General features: G+C 48.8%; 2 protein-coding genes across 2 annotated transcripts; one reads left to right on the top strand and one right to left on the bottom strand.

Annotated features, from left to right (window-relative positions):
- The first annotated feature begins 6,293 nt into the window (after positions 1-6,293).
- On the top strand, positions 6,294-7,238 carry LOC110135995 (myeloid-associated differentiation marker-like). Its single transcript, XM_020891419.2, has one exon. The coding sequence runs from the start codon at positions 6,294-6,296 to the stop codon at positions 7,236-7,238; it is 945 nt and encodes a 314-aa protein (XP_020747078.2).
- Positions 7,239-12,893: 5,655 nt separating this feature from the next.
- LOC110135997 (myeloid-associated differentiation marker-like) lies at positions 12,894-13,712 on the bottom strand. Its single transcript, XM_020891420.2, has one exon. The coding sequence runs from the start codon at positions 13,710-13,712 to the stop codon at positions 12,894-12,896; it is 819 nt and encodes a 272-aa protein (XP_020747079.2).
- Between the last annotated feature and the right edge of the window lie 4,374 nt (positions 13,713-18,086).

Here is an 18,086-nt window from a genome sequence, read left to right as displayed (position 1 = left end):
TTGAGACCAGGGCTCTCAGAACACTTATCTAGATCATCTCTAACTCCTGAGACTAAGGGAAAATGGGAAGAATCCTTCAAAACTTTTATTTATTCCAACTGTTCTTTATAAACTATTAAATTTTATATTGTAATATCTAGTCATGACTAAGGTTAAAAAATGAAGCTAGATTTTGTGCTGTGTCTGAATATGTGCACATCTTGGGTACCTCTTGTCTCTGGATAATATTTTTGAGATTCATTTGTAAATGAGTTCTATTTAATTGGTTTAAAGAAAAGTAAGTACTTACAAATCAAACAATTCTAAATTTAACTAAATGTATTCCAGGTTCATGTGAACTGGGAAATATTCAGCATTGTCAACTACAAATTGGCACTTACCAAGAGCATTGCCAATGACTGGACAACAAAGGCCTTTGCCATCTGCCTCTACAGAGATTGAAGCCCATGCTGCTATAGCTGTTGACCTTCAACAACCCCTGAGAGAGTTCAGGGTGGAGTGAGGCACTCTGTGCTCCAGGGAATCTGGTGGGAAAGGTCTTTAGATAGTTGGATGTTTTTAGGAACACATTTTATGATCTCAATCCTTGCATTTCTTCATATCTAGAGAAGCACTAAATCCCTTCATGGTGACATCAGATCCTCGTGACTGACAAAAACCTTTTGTAAAAAGAATGCTTCATGATACTGAACTCCCCCTTCACCAAAACCTGATATATTGACTTTCCCCCACTGCCGCTTTGGAGCATCTCTCAGAGCTATCTGAGATGCTACCTCCTGGGATGCAGTCCTCATTTTGCCCCAAAGAAAACTTAACTCACAACTCTCAAGTTGTACATCTTTTTTTAATTGACAATATTAAATTAATACTTAGTAACATAGACATGTCTTTAAAACCATCAATAGGTATAATACTTTAGTTGTAGTTAGGTTTGCTGTTGCTGCTGCTGCTAAGTCGCTTCAGTCGTGTCTGACTCTGTGCGACCCCATAGACAGCAGCCCACCAGGCTCCCCCATCCCTGGGATTCTCCAGGCAAGAACACTGGAGTGGGTTGCCATTTCCTTCTCCAATGTGTGAAAATGAAAAGTGAAAGTGAAGTCGCTCAGGCGTGTCCGACTCTTAGTGACCCCATGGACTGCAGCCTACCAGGCTCCGCCATCCATGGGATTTTCCAGGCAAGAGTACTGGAGTGGGGTGCCATTGCCTTCTCCGGTACTTAGGTTTACTAGAGGTCAAATAAGACTGTATTCTGTTACAAATTTTTTAACAAGAAATGTACCTCATTGTGGAAAGTACTTTATGGAAACTAAGATGTGTTTTCAGTAAAAGAAGGTACAAAAAATAAAACTGAAAAGAGTTATACATGATCAGTATTTTCTAAAATTGCATTACAATTAGTTGGATAAATGGGTTTTGTTGGGCATGACACAGCCATAGGAAAACTGGTTAGAGCCAACGAGGTCCGAGATGACTTTTACTAGACCTTGAGCCTTGGTATGTACACCCACTGTGACATATCAGCAAGCTAAATGATATACCCATCAGCACCGACTAAATCTGATCGAATGTTCTAAACCCTTCTGAGTGATTTTTTTGACAAAACTTCCTAAATTGAATTCTGCTGAAGTTCTTTTGACCTCTAGCTAACTTTGGGATACTTCAGAGGGCCCCTGAAACATCCCAAAGAGAGATGTTAACATAATTGTGTTTATTTGGTTGGCTAAATTGCATGGGAAATATTATCAGATGAGTAATAAATCCTCTTAGGTTATAATGTATGGTAAATATTACTGATATAGATATCCTAGAAATTAATGGAGTTCCTAATGTTCTGATATGTCCTCGTATTCTAATGGGAAACATGATGACTTCACAAAAGTTAAAAAAGGATGGAATGAACCAGCAAATATGCTTATAACTTTTATGGTTTCTATCTGAAAAAAATTACAGGTTTGAATCTGTATTTTCTGGGAATAGGGGAAACCTTCCCCTCAAACCAAGTTATGACTGTAATTTGGTAAGATTATACTTTATAAACAAATTAAAACAATTGTATTTTCTCTCTGACTCCTCCAGATATTGGAAACTCTTAGGTTTCCAGTAACTTTATCCGATGAGTTAAGAAGGTTATCTCATTAACAGATACAGAGATCTCAAGGAATTTTTGAGACCTTGAAAAGGGAAGAATTCACTTAGATTTGTTAGGTGAAATCTGTGATAAGCCTTTGGCATGACTTTCCCAGCCCTGTTTGATTTTAACAGTTCAGTCTGACATTAAAGTTTCAGCAAAGCAAAAACCCTATGATTGATTACAGTTATATAAATCATCAGGCCAAATTTATTGACAGCAGACCTATTTTGCAAACAAACTAGCCTTAATTTGGTTATATTTCATAAAAATGAGGGTAATTTTAGGGAGAAAAAGATGTTTCTATAAATATCAAATCCCAGTCTGTTAATGGAGGTCTGTATCTAGTCAGACTCACTTCCTGGATAGTTCTTTGCTTGTTATGGGGTATTAATGTAACATCTAATTGAATTCTTAAAGAACACCCTAAGTTTGTTTCTGAAGCTTATCTCGGTAGTCTATCTTTGGATGATGATCAGATGCCTCATGACCTGCAACCAGGATTGGAAAAAGACACAATTTAAGGGACTGTCTCCAACTTGGATGGAAGGATCTTTTCCTCAGGTGTTCTTAACTAGCTCATGCATAGTAAAATTGAAGGGAAATTGACTCTTGGATTAATTCCCATTTCCAAAGGCCCCTACACTGTACTGGTCTGTAGAGAGCACAGCTGACCTTATCTCACCTTAAAATGACAATCAAACAGAGGGGAAACTGCACTACACCAGGATGAGAAGAAGACATCAGAGAGAGATAGGTTGCCCAAGATGCTGGGCTTGATTTATATGATCATATGATCATTTATAAGGTTTTCTTGACTTATGTTGCAGGAAGGAGGACTCCTTCCAGGGTCTGGAAGTGGGCTCTTGCCTAACACTCAGAAATGAATTATCTGAGGAGACACATAAGCAAGAGATTTTACTGGGAAGGGGCACCCAGGCAGAGAGCAGTAGGGTAAGAGAATCCAAGAGAACTGCTCTGCCACATGGCAGGCAGTCTCAGGTTTTATGGTGATGGAATTAGTTTCTGGGTTGTCTTTAGCTAATCCTTCTGACTCAGAGTCCTTCCTGGTCGTGCATGCCTTGTTCAGCCAAGATGGATGCCAGCAAGAAGGATTCTGGGAGGTGGTTAGACACATGGCATCACTTTTGAACCTTTCCTAAACTCTCCCAGTTGGTGGTGGCCTATTAGTTCTGTGTTTCTTACCAGGACCTCCTGTCGTAAAACAACTCATGCAAATGGTTACCATGGTGCCTGGCCAGGTAACTGGAATGGATTGAGGGTGTCATGCGACAGGCCTTCTGATAAGCCCTTCACATGCTTTTATTTACTTAATTGATAAAAAGTAGGGATTAAGCCCATTGTACAGGTGGAGAAACTGAGGCTCTAATGAGTAACTAGCCCAGAATCATCCAACTCTGAAATGTCTGCCAAAGGTCCAGAGCCTTCTATGAGTGCCCATTTCCCCTCCACTTCTCTGCCCTTCTGGCACCTCCTCCTTCCTTCTTTTGTCCCTGCCATGACCTTCCCAGCTCACTGTCTTCCAGTCCACATGCCTGGCTGCTGTGCAGGCGGGGCTCAGCCACAGCCAGGCTGTGCTCTGACGGGAGCACCATGTCCAGGCTCACAGATTAGAATGAAGAAGGGGCTGCTGGGAGACTCAGGCAAAGTTCTTCTTTTCAGATGGGGGAACTGAGGGCACAGGTCTTACCCAGGGTCACACAGCTGGAACCCTCATGCCTCTCCTTCCCATCAAATGGATCCAAAGTTGTCATTTAACCTTAGGTGGAATGAAGGGTGACTTTGGGGATGTTGGTGGGAGAGCAACTGGGGAACAGAGAGCATGACCCTCAGCTTCCCTCACCCAGTGCCCCTCCCCACCCGGCAGTGCCCACGGGGAGGCCTGCAGGCTCCAGGGCTCCCCTGGCAACTGGGGCTCAAGGAGCTCTGGGAGTCCAGGGTGGTTCTCAGGTTTCCTCTGTGTCTCTTTTTCCAGCCTCAGCTTGCCCCAGGGTTTATTATCAGCAAAGGTGACCAGGCCCCTGATGGCAGGAAGCTGGCTGGGGCTCAGGGTGCTGGCCCTTCAGCCCTGGGCACCTCTCAGCAGATAGTCCCTTGGAAACAGGGCAGCTGTCCCAGGAGGGGGCGGGCTGGGAGGGGCCTCACTCCCCCCACACTGGACCCTGGAGGAGCCCCTGGGTGAGCAGGACTGCAGCCCTGGCTGGCGGGACTGCCTTGGGCAGTTCCATGGTCTCCAGGGTCCCTGCCACTCTGGCCACGTGTCGCTGTCACAGCCCTGAAACCCCTTCAGGCCCCTGTTCTCCTGTCTCAGTTCCAGTCCAGACCCCTCCTCCATGGGGAAGGTTGGCTCCATGCCTGCATCTCTTCTGGGTCAGAAGACACCTACTGGGCTGCCTCAGGGCCACTGGGACCCTGGAATCCCCCCAGTCATCTCCACTCTGTCCTCCCCACCCCCACCCAGTCCCGGTGCATCCTCAGGGCTGTCCCCTCCCAAGGGTCCAGCGGGTGCCTCCTCTTTCAGCTCCTGTTCTTTAAAGGGGGCTATCATCTGTCCATCCCCATCCCCTCCCTCGAGATGCCCTGAAAGACTCCCCATCAGCATCAGACACAGCATCCTTGTTCATTTCCAATCCCTTCTTCCCAGCTTGGAAGCTGCTAACCAGTCTCCCAGGCCAGGAGAATCCTCACAGGTAGGACTACTACCAGACTCCCATCTGGATGGCATCTTTGGAGCTTAAGAGTCAAACATTATGATAATTTATTATGTGGTTCCCCCATGACACTCCACCTTGGAGTCATGCTGGGTTGGTGTCCCCTGTCCCAATGGAGAAGAGCCACATGTTAAGGCAAAGTTGGGGGAGGGATTCAGAATAGTTTCTCCTTCCCATATCATCTTGTCCCCGTGGCCTTGCTCTCGCCCCATGGTTCCTCCCTGTTAATCTCTGATCTCCACTCCTCCGGGTGGGGCTGTGTCCCCTCAGATGGCAGCTCCTGCTAGTGATGGCTGCGGGGAGGAGAGGCCAGGACATGTGTGTCTTCAGGTTGCTGTGGAAGGAAGACCTGCAGCTGTGTCCTGGGTCCCAGAGCTCGATTTTGGTCCTGTGCTCCCACCCATGGGCCCTGCTGACCTGCGCGGTATAGAACAAAGTGCTCAAATCCACAGCTTTGGTACTTCTGTCTGAATTTCTACTTCTTAGCCATAGTACAGGAGAAGGAGATGGCAACCCACTCCAGTATTCGTGCCTGAAGAATCCCAGGGACAGAGGAGCCTGGTGGGCTGCTTTTGTCTGTGGGGTCACACAGAGTCGCACATGGCTGAAGTGACTTACCAGCAACAGCAGCAGCCGTGGTATGAACTTAGGGATGGTACTTAAGTCCTTGAGTGTTTTTTGTTTCCTCCTCTGCAAAACGGAGTTAACAGTACAATCCAGTACCTCATTTCTGAAACATTTGGGGTCATATATCCTCCAGAATTCAGAATTTTTCAGCTTCAATCATGAAACATGGTGAATCTACCCTGTATGATATAACACCCCCTGGGGTCTTAAAGCACCTTACAGTCAAACCCAGTAGTGTTTCTTCAACCAAACGTTTAAACATTCACACTAAGTGAAATAAAGATCAGAAATTGTCTCATATCTGTTGAGGTAAAATTTTGTTACCAAATGAATTATTTTAATTTAATATTATATTTATTCAAGATTCCAATTTGTAGCAAAATCCATGACATTAAAGGCCAAATGAATTTTTTTTAATTCTTTTTGAATTTTCAGAGACATGAAAATTGAGTAATGTAGATAAGGACCATCCTACCCCGTGTTTCTGCAGATAACGTCATGTACCACAAAGTAATAAAAAAAAAAATGTTCATGGTTTAATGCCAGGCCTAACCCAGCTGTGAGGTTTGGGATAAGACAAGTCTCCTGACAAGGCCAAGGGTGATGGGTGGGGAGAATCATTCTGAAGCAGCTGTGCTGTTACCCAGGTGTCTGACTTCACAGATCCTGAGCTTCAGCAGTCACAGGACTCTGAGTCTTTTCCAGGCATCTGACTTAAACCCCCTCCAGAGCTGTGTCTTTCTGTGATGGTCCTCAGGGAAGACCACTGCTAAACAGTGACAGACTGACCTGACTTTATGATCACCATGCGTTCATCCTCAGGCCTGCTTTCTGCAATCCTCCTGGGCTACTTCCTCCGCCTGTTGCAGCTGCTCTCCACCTGCCTGGCCTTCTCCCTCGTGGCCAGTGTGGGCACTTGGATGGGGGCCGTAAGTAACTGGTCCATATTCATCTGGTGTTTCTGCTTTCTCGTGACCCTCATCATCCTCATAATCGAGTTCTGTGGGCTCCAGTCCCGCTTCCCCTTCTCCTGGTACAACTTTCTCATCACCTATGCCTGTTACGCTGCCCTCCTCTGCATCTCGGCCTCCATCATTTACCCCATCACTTACATCTGGTTCTTCCCCCATGGCCGCTCCCAGAATCATGCCATCGCTGCCACTGCATTCTCCTGCATCGCTGCTGTGGCTTATGCCAGCGAAGTGGCCTGGGCTCGGACCTGGGTCTGGCTCGGCGTGATCACCGGTTACATGGTCACTGTGCCAGGACTGCTCAAGGGGCTGGAGACTTTCGTGGCTGGTGTCATCTTCGCCTTTATCATCGACAGCCACCTGTATTTGCACCAGCCGGCCCTGGTGTGGTGCGTGGCCGTGTACTCCATCTGCTTCCTCCTGGCAGCCACGGCCCTCCTGCTGAACTGGTGTGACTGTGACAACAGGCTGCCCATTGCCTTTCCCACTTTTCTTTTGGGGCTGACCCTGCTCTCCGTCCTCCTCTACACCAGCGCTCTGGTCCTCTGGCCTCTCTACCAGTTTGACGAGCAGCTTGGTGGCCAGCCCGAGCGGCTGCACTGCAATGATGGACTTGTCTATTCTGTGTGCACCTGGGACCAGCAACTGGCTGTGGCCGTCCTGACAGCCGTCAACCTGCTGGTTTACGTGGTCGACCTGGTGTTCTTGGCCCACATGGTTTTTTCAAGGACTGAGGATCAGCTCAGGGGCTCCCAGTTCCCTCTTCTGTACAAGTCATGAGGTCCTCTTCCTGGATCCTTATTTAGGAACCTCCCTCAGGTTTGGCTGCCTCTTTTCAAAAGTCCAATGATGAGGGACAAGTGTCAGTTAAAAGGAAAATAGCTTTATTGAGGAAGTTGCTAATCCTGGGGAGAATGTGAAGCCATGTCCCGAAGAATCCATTCCTAGCTCCCCAGGTTTTCCTCATAGTTTATATAAAGAAAAGAGGAAGGGTATAAGCTAGGGGGGCTTCCCAGGTGGTGCTAGTGGTAAAGAACCTGCCTGCCAATGCAGGAGGTATAAGAGACGCATGTTCGACCCCTGGGTCAGGAAGATCCCCTGGAGGAGGGCATGGCAACCTACTCCAGTATTCTCTCAGTGCCCTGCCCCCATCTAGAGTGTGGGAAGCCCTCTCATCTGGACGGCACAACTGGCTGCAGGACACTGGATTCTGTGCCTGGCCCTGCCTGGGCCCTGGGCTCATGGGTGAAGCCAGGCCTGCTCCAGGCACCTGTGAAGTCCAGGGTGTCAGAGGCCTTGGGGACTCATCCCTGACCCACTTCAGCCCTGGACATCAGGATGTTATCAGGGAAGGCCCGAGTCCCATGGTTCCTGGATTCAGCCCTCTGTCCCCTCTCTGTCCTGTATCTGCAGGACAGCGTGCTGTGACATAACTCAGTGGAAGACGCCAGGACAGCCATGAAGCTCCACCGCATCTCCAGGAGAATTCGAGAACAGTGAGGGCTGCACGCCTGGTGGAGTTCAGCCCCTCCCCAAGGACTAGAGGCCTTCGTCTCTTCAGGACAAAAACTCTTTGTTTTTGGAAACATGCATCTTTAGCAGTAACATGGCTGCATATTCTCTCTACTCCCTCGAGTCCTCCTCTTATCTCTTTCTTTTTGCTTTCCGAGCTGAGCGCTCAGAGAGTGCTGGACACCAGTGCTGGACACCACCCAGCACTGAGACGGCAACAAACACTTGAGCTGGGATGGAGACAAGTGTCAATTTCCTTAACATCCTGGATCCTGTGGGTCCAAGACGTTCCTGGGACTTAATTAATACCCTGCCTCCAACTCACTTTTCCAGTTGCATTTATTCCCTGGAGGGTGACATTATTTCATGGGGGTGACATCCCCCCCCCACCAGAGGTCCATTCCTCTCATCTGGATAGTGGTGCCCCAGCATTGGGGAGCTTCCAGGCAAGGGTGCAGGAAGAGTGATGGGTGCCCCCTGCTGACCTTCAGCACCTCATCCCTCCTCTCATTTATAAAACTAGGAAACAAGGGTAGTGGACTTGCAGGAGTTGCGGATCTGTGGGAACGAGGTTGGAATCCTTCATTTGGGTCCAGGAGTCATGTCCTGGACACTGTGTGTCCTGGTCTGGCTGCAGTGCCCCACCCACAGGTCCTGCAATGGCACCCCTATTTCAGAAAGATCAGTCCCTGTTGGAAAACCAGCCAGAAAAAACAGAGTGTGTAGACTAAGTGGGGGCTGATGGAGCTCATCACTCTCTTTCCACCCACCAGCCTCTCTACAAGGACATTCACAGCCAGCCTCACAGACAAAGGGCCACATAGATTGGCAGCCAGCACTGCCATCCCCAACCAGGGTGGACAGCCAGGTGCCTGAGGCTGCAGGAGAGACTGATCTCTCCTCTCCATTCAAGGTTGGATTGAGGAAGTCATCTCCATGATTTTCCAAGAAAAGCCAGACAACGGGAATATCTGTACCCTCAGCTCTGTTCTGGATGCAGCTCAGGCCACAGTCTGGGGGACATCAGCTGAAGTCACCATGTGCAGAGGAGGCTCTGGCCAGCTGAGAAGGGAGCCTCTGACTGCTGCCCCAGGAGACAGGGAGCCCAGGCCAGGCAGGGAGCAAGGGAAAGGCCTGAGGCTTGGACACGAGGCGAATGGGGGGTCTTCTCCATCAACTGTGTGTGCTAAAGGGCTGGGGGAGGCCCTGGTCACCCAGATGGTGGGCTTGGGGGCCACAGCTTCCCTCCCCCAGATCCCTGGACCCAAAGCACCTTCCTTTCCTCTGCCTTTGGAGACAAGCCTGTGCAGCATCTCTCAGCTCTTCCCCCAGCCTGTCCACCAAGTCTGCAGGGAACATGGAGGACATCAGCCAACCATCCCTCCCCGACCCTTCTTCTCCGCTTGGGATATTTTTCAAGCTTGAATTTTGTTTTCTTAAAGAGTTAATTTTCTTCCATGTTTCAAAATCAAGTTGTTCCAAAAAGCCATATATTGAGCCATATAATCCCTCCTCACTCAACCCTCAGCTCCCCTCCCCCACCAGGACCAGGTAACTTCTCCACTGGACTCCTAGGAGTCCTTCATGTGCTTTTTGGTGTAAATCAAGCAAATACAGACATGTTTATTTTTATTTTCTCTCCTTTGATTATTTAAAATGTATCATACTATTCACAATTCTGTATCTTAGTATTTTTTCCTTATAAATCCTGGAGATATTTTCTTATTATTATTTTGAAAGACTCCTCATTTTTCCAAGCTGTATAGTATTCCATATTGTGGCTACACTATGGTTTATTAATCTTTGTCCTAAAGATGAGCACTTGGGTTATTTTAAACCTAGCCACCCTTATTATCAAATGAGATCTTGAGTGAGAGAATTCATGTCATACAGCTCTGGCTAGAGAAAAGTGATGGATGATGCCATCAACCTAATTACAACCCCATCAACTCACCAGAAACTTAAAGCTTCAGGGAAAATAGCTTAATAACAATCCCTTTAGTATAATGTGCTTATTTTATAAATGGGAAACTGAGGCTCAGATCAGTGACAAGACTCGTCTGTGCTCATGGCAGATGAGCTGCAGAATCAGAACTAGAAAACTGATCTCTTGGGCTCTGCTCTCCACAAGATCGCCATTCATCCCCAGGGAGACCAGACCGGGCCTGGGAGGCCACTGGACTGGAGTCAGGAGAACATGAGACTGTGGACCCAGCCGTGGACCCCAGGTCTGCCTCTCTCTCATTTTGGGCTTCTGTTTCCACTTCCCCTGCTTATGGTGAGTCTTTCTGTACTCTCAACAAAATGAATGTTGTGTTCCTTAAACAACATGAGCTCTCCAAACAGAGTGAGAGCATTCAGACTGCTGAGCTGGACTCTGAAGAAGTGGAAAGACAAGAATGTGCAGGAACGAGGAAGCCTGGGACACCTCAGACTGCGGGGTCCCCTGGAAGCAGTTTGTATTTTTACAAGAGTTGGAACACTGTGAAGTGACTGAGGAAACTCAAGTTATGAAAGAGAAATGTGTTCCCCACCAAGCAGAGGTCATGGGGAAGGAGGGTCTGTGTGATCAGGAAGGATGTGACCAATAAACAGGATCCAGCAGCCAAGAGGGAACAAGCAGAGAGGGTGGACAGAGGGGAGGGAGCTGGCTTCCATCTCCACGTCTGAGTCTCCAAGACTGGCAAGTCCAGGGGCCCCGGAAAGAGGGGGGCTTGGAGGGACCAGGGGTCTCTGGCACCCAGCCCCCATCTAGTACATGAGGAAACTGACTCAGCATCAGTGAGTGCCCTCCTTGGGGGGACAGGACAGGTTTGTGCAGAATGAGGGTGGACGGGGCAGAGTCCCAGCCTGGAGGATGCTGCTGCTATGCCTGTAACAAGCAACATGGAGCCATGGACAGACAACTGGCCCGTGAACCAGGACACTTGGGTCCTGACTCTGACTCTGCCACACACAGGGTGACTCTGGACACGTCCTGCCCCTCCCTGTGGTCCAGCTGCTCCTTCTCTATGACAACAGGGTTGGACTAAGCAGAGGACCTTTACACTCTCTTTTGAGCTCCACAGTGAGGGGACTGGACCAGCCTTGGAATTGTGACAAATGACCCTTAACCTCCAACAGGAGGGATGGAGCAGCTGCCCTCATGAACCACAGGCTTGGACAGTGAGCCCCTCAGGTGAGCCCACCCTGGACAATTCTTTTACTAAAGCACAGAGGCATCTCCATCCTCTTAGAAGTGAGCTCCCAGTGTTGTGTTCAGTTTGATTTAGGAAAATAGAAGAATATGAGATTCTTTACCCAGACTGGTAGACATCAATGCATACTTGATTTTGTCGATGAAAAATTAATCAAAAAAAAAGAAAAATTAATCAACAGTCTAAGAAAGAAATGGGAAATTTTATTCAAGTCAACCTCAGAATAATAAACAGTCTTCCTGAGGAACAGGCATCTTACTTAACAGTTTTAGCACTTTTCTGCAAGAGCATGAGAAGGTGCGAGAAACTAGATCCATAAAAGTTTCTCCTGAAAATATCTCTTTGAAGGCCAGTTCTTCCAGTTTTCCCAGAGCACAAAGTGCCTTATCCTGATCTTCGCCCTCAATTCCTTTCAGGGTGGATTGTAGATCAGTGACTGCAATAGCTGATGCCTAGATTCTTGTAGAACTGGGTGGTAGACAGCATTCTTTATTACACAGTCCCCTCTATTTCCACCTTAATTTCAACCAAGTTTTCAGATACATCTTTAACCAATTTGTCCCAGGTTGGTAGGAATGCTCACTCCCAGGCCAGGTAAAGATTTCACTGATAAACCACTTAAGAGCTATGACTCCTCTAGTTCTGGTAAGAGTATCCTAGTCCACTGGACCACGTCTTACTAGTCTGTCAACTCCAGGATATGGCTCCCTGCAGAGGCAGGACCTGCTGCTTTGATCACTGAGGCAGGAGGGCCACATCGCTGCCCCCCACAAATACTGCAGATGGATGTCTCCAAGACCTTGTGATTTTTTACCAGCTCCTTTTTTATTTTCCCAGAAAGCAGTTGGGATAAAATGTATCCTAACTTCTGTTAAGATGACCTCTATGCAGCGAATATCTAGTAAGCCTGGAAAAATTCCGGAGCCAATTTCAGGTGGGGCTGAACACAAGATGGGACCCAGGGATCCAGGGTCCTGCCCACTGGGAATTACTGACCTCCAGAGATTTTTGTGTGACTTAAAGGGGAGATACACTGTACACCCCTCTCCACTGGGAGAAATGAGGCCAAATTCTATCTACATACCTCCAGCCACCAACCTCTCCCAACCCACCCCCTAACTCTCCCCACATACACACCAACTAAGGCACTCCCAGGTGAACAGACTTGCTTTGGCAACGAGGCCCCTCCAGAGGCCCAGGGTATGAACAGCTGCACAGAGGGCTGTGTGTTGTGGAGTCAGCACCTTAGGAGGTGGGAGGGGGCAGTGGACAGAGAAGGAAGGAGTCTCAGATCCTGATGGATCAGAAGGAGAATGGGGAGAGGTAGTCAGGACACAGGAGACAAGAAAACCAAGGACAACCAGAAAAGGGACAAAAAATCAGAAAATGTAGAAAAAACGAGAGCAAAACGGAGGCAAAACAGAATGCGGGCAACCCAACAAAATAGGAAGGAGACAGAGCAGAAGGAGGGAAGGAAACAGAAAAGAGAGAGAGATGAGTGGGGAAGGTTGTGAGGAGGGAGAGAGGGAGCCAGGAAGAGGACATCAGAGGACATCGCTGTTGTTCACTTGCCGAGTCATGTCTGACTCTCTGCGACCCCATGGGCTGCAGCAAGCCGGGCTTCCCTGTCCCTCACCATCTCCCAGAGTTTGCCCAAGTTCACGTGCATTGAGGGCGTCAGAGGACAACAGAGCTCAGTGAGGAGACCTCCTGTGACCAGAGGGGATCAGAAGTCCCTGGGCTGGTCCTCAGTCCCTATAGAAACCTGGCAGGCCCAGTACACGAAGTCAGCCACATAAATCAATAGGTTAATGGCTGTCAGGATGGCCACAGCCAGTCGCTGGATCCAGGAGCACATGAGGTCATCGATACAGCTGATATCACTGGACCACTGCGGCTGCCCGCCGAATTCCTCATAGAATTGGTAGAGCGGCCAGAGGACCAGCGCGCTGATGTAGAAGAGGACAGAGAGCATGATTAGCCCCAACTGGAAAATGGGGAAGGGGACAGGCAGTATGTTCTCCCAGTCACCCAGTTTTAGCAGCATAGCTAGTGCTGCCGGGATGAAGCAGATGGAGTACACGGCCACGCACCACTCCAGGGCCGGCTGGTGCAGGTACAGGGAGGTGTTGCTGAGGAAGGCGAAGATGACACCGGCCACGAAGGTCTCCAGCACCTTCAGCAGGCCTGGCAAGGTGTGCACATAGCAGGTGATCTCTTCGAACCCATAGTAGTTCCACACAAAGGCCACATCTATGCCATAAAGTACAGAAGCGACACAGGAGAGTGCATTGGCTGCCATGGCCCGGTCCCAGAGAGGTCCATCAGGCAGGAACCGGACGTAGATGGTGGAGTAGATAATGGAGGTCAAGAGGCAGAGGAGGGTGGCGTAGCAGGCGTAGGTGACAGGGAGGTTGTACCAGAAGAAGGGAAAGCGTGATTCAAAATTAAAATACTCGACTGTGACTATCATGAGTGTCACAGCAAAACAGAAGCCCCAGAGGGAAATGGACCAGTTACCTATGTTCCCTCTCCAAATGCCCATGTCGGCCACTAGGGAGAAGGCCACACAGGTAGAGAAGAGCTGTGGCAGGCGGAGGAAGCAGCACACTGTATTCCAGGCTTCCATGTTTGGGTATGTGACCCCAGTGGACATGGTGCTGTGAAGGTCAGGCAAGTCACGGTCCCCAGTATGGCAGGGGTCTTCACTGAGGACCCGTCAGAGAAAGGTCCAGTTCCGGAGGTGGATTAAGCCAGACACCTGGAAAAGGCTCAGGGCCCTGTTACAGCTGAAGCTCAGGATCCATGGGGTTAGAACCAGTGACCCAGACACTCAGGTAACAGCACGGCCGCTCCAGAATGGTTCTCCCCACCCATCACCCTTGGCCTTGTCAGGAGACTTGTCTTATCCCAAAGCTCCCAGCTGCGTTGGGTCTGGCCTCAAACCAAGAACATCCTGGATCTCTCTGAGCTGTGGGCCATTATCTATGGAGACACAGGATAGGATGGCCCTTATCTCTAACCCCAACCCTTCAGGTCTGTCAAAATTGAAAACAAAATTTAAAAAAATTTTTGGTAACAAAATTTAACCTAAACAGACATGAGATAATTTGTGATCTCTATTTATTTCACTTAATGTGAATGTTCAAAAGTTCAGCTGCAGAAGCACTAATGTGTTTGATTACAAGGTCCTTTCAGACCCCAGTGGGGTGTCTTGTTGTATAGAGAAGATATACCATGTCACATACCTGAAGCTGAAAAAACTAAATTTTGAATTATATCTGAACCCAAGAGTTTCAGAAATGGGATTGAGGATTGTACTGCTAACCCCATTTTACACATGACAAAACTAAGGCTCAGAGAATTAAGTGCTTTCCCTAAGGTGGCGTGAACAGGATGTGGGAGCCCCAGATAAAAATGCCAAATGTGTGGATTTGAATGCTTTGCTGTATAGCCCATATATCAACAAGGCCCAGGGGTGGGAGCCCAGGACCAAACCTCGGGGCTCTGGGACCCAGGACACAGCTGTAGGGCCATGGCCTCCTTCCACAGCAACCTGAAGGCACACGTGTGCCAACCTGTCCTCCCTGCAGCATCACTAGAAGGAGCTGCCATCTGAGCCCCACCTGGAGGAGGGCAGCTTCAGGGGTGAGCAGGGAGGAGCCATGGGGTGAGGGCAAGGCCGTGGGGACAGGATGCCATGGGAAGTAGTGAAACAGAGCAGGACTCTAAGGTCCTTCCCTCCGTGACCTCTGTCTATGGAAAACTTTAGTTAAAGAAAGTTTAATCGGAGAAAAGAGAACATGCAGAAACAAAGGAAAAGAGACAAAGGAGACCAAATACTACTACTACTAGTAATGAACTCATTAAACGTAGTCAACGATCTTTAGTTCCTCCTTGAGGGCTATAGATAATATTCTGAGCCATATTCTGTGAGCTGTCTTATAGATACTGGAACCCCCACCAGGTGGAAGAAGTCAACTACATGATGATCAGACTGTAGCCATGACATAAGCCACCAGTTTTGAGAACTGGCCTCAAACAAACCAACCCTAGAACTGAAGATTAGCTGTACTTAAAATAATCAAGATGATGCTAGTCAAACCACCGATGACCAATTTGAAGATGACTGTCAGAGCTGACTGTGCTGTTTCTGCATGTAGCCCCCTCCCTCAGCCTGTAAATGCTCTCACCTCCTGCTTGGCAGGGATGTACGGTAGATAGGGTGCGGCAGGGACTCAGCCTTGGGATAGACATCCACTCTCCCGCCAAATTGCCACCACCTGAAATGAAGTAAATTTTCCTTTCCACCAACCTGGCCTGCTTACTGACTTTTGGGCAGTGAACAAACAGACCCCACATCTTTTGGTAATAGTAGCAACTATTCTGAATCCCCTTCCTTCAATTTTGCCTTAACGTTTGATTCTTCATCATTTGGGAAAGGAGACCCCAACCCAGCATGACTCCAAGGAGGACAGTCATGGAGGAATCACAGAATGAATAAACATAATGTTTGGCTTTTCAGCTTCAAAGGAGCCTTCCAGATGCGAGTTTGGAAAGATCTAGGAGTAGTTCTATATGAGCAGGATTTTTCTGACGTGGGAGACTGATTAGCAGGTTCCAAGCTGGGAAGATGGGATTGTAAATGAACAAGGATGCTGTGTTTGGTGCTTTCATGGAGCCTTTCAAGGCATCCCAGGGAGAGGGTGGGGATGGATGGATGACTGGACCATTTTAAGGGCAGAAGCTGAAAGAGGAGACACCTGCTGGACCCCTGGAAGGAGACAGCTCTGAGAATGCACCTGGGACAGAAGTGGGGCTGGGAGTGGCAGAGTGGAGATAACTGGGGGGGGGGGGGGGTATCCAGGGTCCCAATGGCCCTGAGGCAGCCCAGTAGGTGTCTTCTGATCCAGAAGAGATGCAGGCGTGGAGCCAACCTTCCCCATGGAGGAGGGGCCTGGACTGGAACTGAGACAGGAGAACAGGGGCCTAAAGGGGTTTCAGGGCTTTGAGAGGGACACGTGGCCAGAGTGGCAGGGACCCTGGAGACCATGGAATTGCCCAGGTCACCTGCCCAAGACAGTCCCGCCAGCCAGGGCTGCAGTCCTGCTCACACAGGGGCTCCTCCAGGGTCCAGTGTGGGGGAGTGAGGCCCCTCCCAGCCCGCCCCCTCCTGGGACAGCTGCCCTGTTTTCGGGACTATTTGCTGAGAGGCGCCCAGGGCTGAAGGGCCAGCACCCTGATCACCAGCCAGCTTCCTGCCATCAGGGGCCTTTCACCTTTGCTAATAATAAACCTTGGGACAAGTTGAGGCTGGAAAGAGAAACAGAGCAAACCTGAGAACCTCCCTAGACTCACAAAGCTAATTGTCAGTGGAGCCCTGGAACCTGCTGGCCTCCCAGTGGGCACACGAGGTGTGAGGGAGGAGCACCAGATATAAGTTATCCTGGGATGTTAATGCTCTGTACCCCAGTTTGTTACCAACTTAACTCCCTGAACTGCCACTGGGATTTCCACTTTAGGGTGAAAGATAATTTTGGAGCCTTTTATTGGCACAGACAGAGGACTAGGAGTGGGAAAGGAATGGGGGTTCCAGCTGTGTGACCCCGGGTCAGGCCTCTGCCCTCTCTGGGCCTCAGTTCCCCCACCTGGAAAGCAGGAGATTTGCCGGAGTCTCCCAGCAGTCCCTCCTCCACTCTAATCTGTGAGCCTGGACATGGTGCCCCCGTCAGAGCACAGCCTGGATGTGGCTGAGCCCCACCTGCCCAGCAGCCAGGTGTGTGGACTGGAAGACAGGGAGCCGGGAAGGTCAAGGTCAGGACAGAGGAAGGAGGAGAAGGTGCCAGAAGGACAGAGAAGAAGGAAGGGAGATGGACACTCAGAGTGACAAGGAGGCTGTGGGGCCTGGAGGAGACACTTCATAACTGAATGATCCTGGGCAAGTTAGTCATCAGAGCCTCAGTTCCTCATCTGTGCAGGATGAGGAAACTTAATACCTGATTTATTCAGTTAAATTAATAATAGCATGTGATGGGCTCATGAAAGGGCCTGGCAAGAAACACACTCAATCCATGCCTGCTACCTGATCCCTTCCCTCTCACAGAGGACACAGGAGGCCCTAGCCCCACTTTGGCCATAAGTGCATGTGAAGAAGGAATTCATAGGGTCTGGACTCCATCTCAGGCCTGTCCGTGCTGGTCTGCGCGGCCACCTCTCCAGTGGACTCTGAACTCTGTGCTTAGTGCCTATGGGAATGACAATGGAAGGATAAGACCCCCTCTGGGTAGGGGAATCTTGAAGATCACATCCAGGTTACTCATCGCCTAAGAGGAAACATACCCTAATCACCCCTGCCTCCGGACAGGTCATAAATTTTTTCTGTATCTATCAGAATGTAATCACAGGCTTATCGATTATTAACTGGTTGGTATGTAACTGTGGGCTTATTGATCATTAACTGTTTGAACACATAACACATGAATGATGGGGTTATTGTAGTTGTATTTACCCTTCCTTTGTTTATGTAAGTCTCAAGGAATTTGGGGTAGTGGGTTTGGACACGTACACATGGGGTATAAAAGATTTTCACAAACGCTGGTCGGGGTCCTTGGCTAAGAGGAGACTCTGCCTTGGGCCCGCCGGTGTAATAAACTGCACTCCACTATCTGCATTGTCTTTCTGAGTGAGTTAGTTTCCCGGAATATGTGGCTAAAACACATGCAAGCTTCATTCTTCCAGATCAGATGTTGCAAACCTGTGTGTCTTGAAGGTGGCCCAGGGATGTGTTCTGTTTCTCTTTACAGAGTTTTTAGGAAGAGATTGTGTAGAATCAGTATTATTTCTTCCTGAAGTGTTGGTAGCTGCAGTGTTTTAATTTCACATGGAAATCCGGATTTCTAGCTCCTCCTGAAGCTTCAGG

The sequence above is a fragment of the Odocoileus virginianus genome, chromosome 16 (assembly GCF_023699985.2).
Source record: "Odocoileus virginianus isolate 20LAN1187 ecotype Illinois chromosome 16, Ovbor_1.2, whole genome shotgun sequence".
Lineage (NCBI taxonomy): Eukaryota > Metazoa > Chordata > Mammalia > Artiodactyla > Cervidae > Odocoileus > Odocoileus virginianus.
This window is presented reverse-complemented; position numbering and strand designations above follow the sequence as displayed.

What these genes read in the sequence shown, in the direction of transcription:
- LOC110135995 (XM_020891419.2), top strand. Translation starts at nt 6,294, where the DNA reads ATGCGTTCATCCTCAGGCCTGCTTTCTGCAATCCTCCTGGGCTACTTC.
- LOC110135997 (XM_020891420.2), bottom strand. Translation starts at nt 13,712, where the DNA reads ATGGGCATTTGGAGAGGGAACATAGGTAACTGGTCCATTTCCCTCTGG.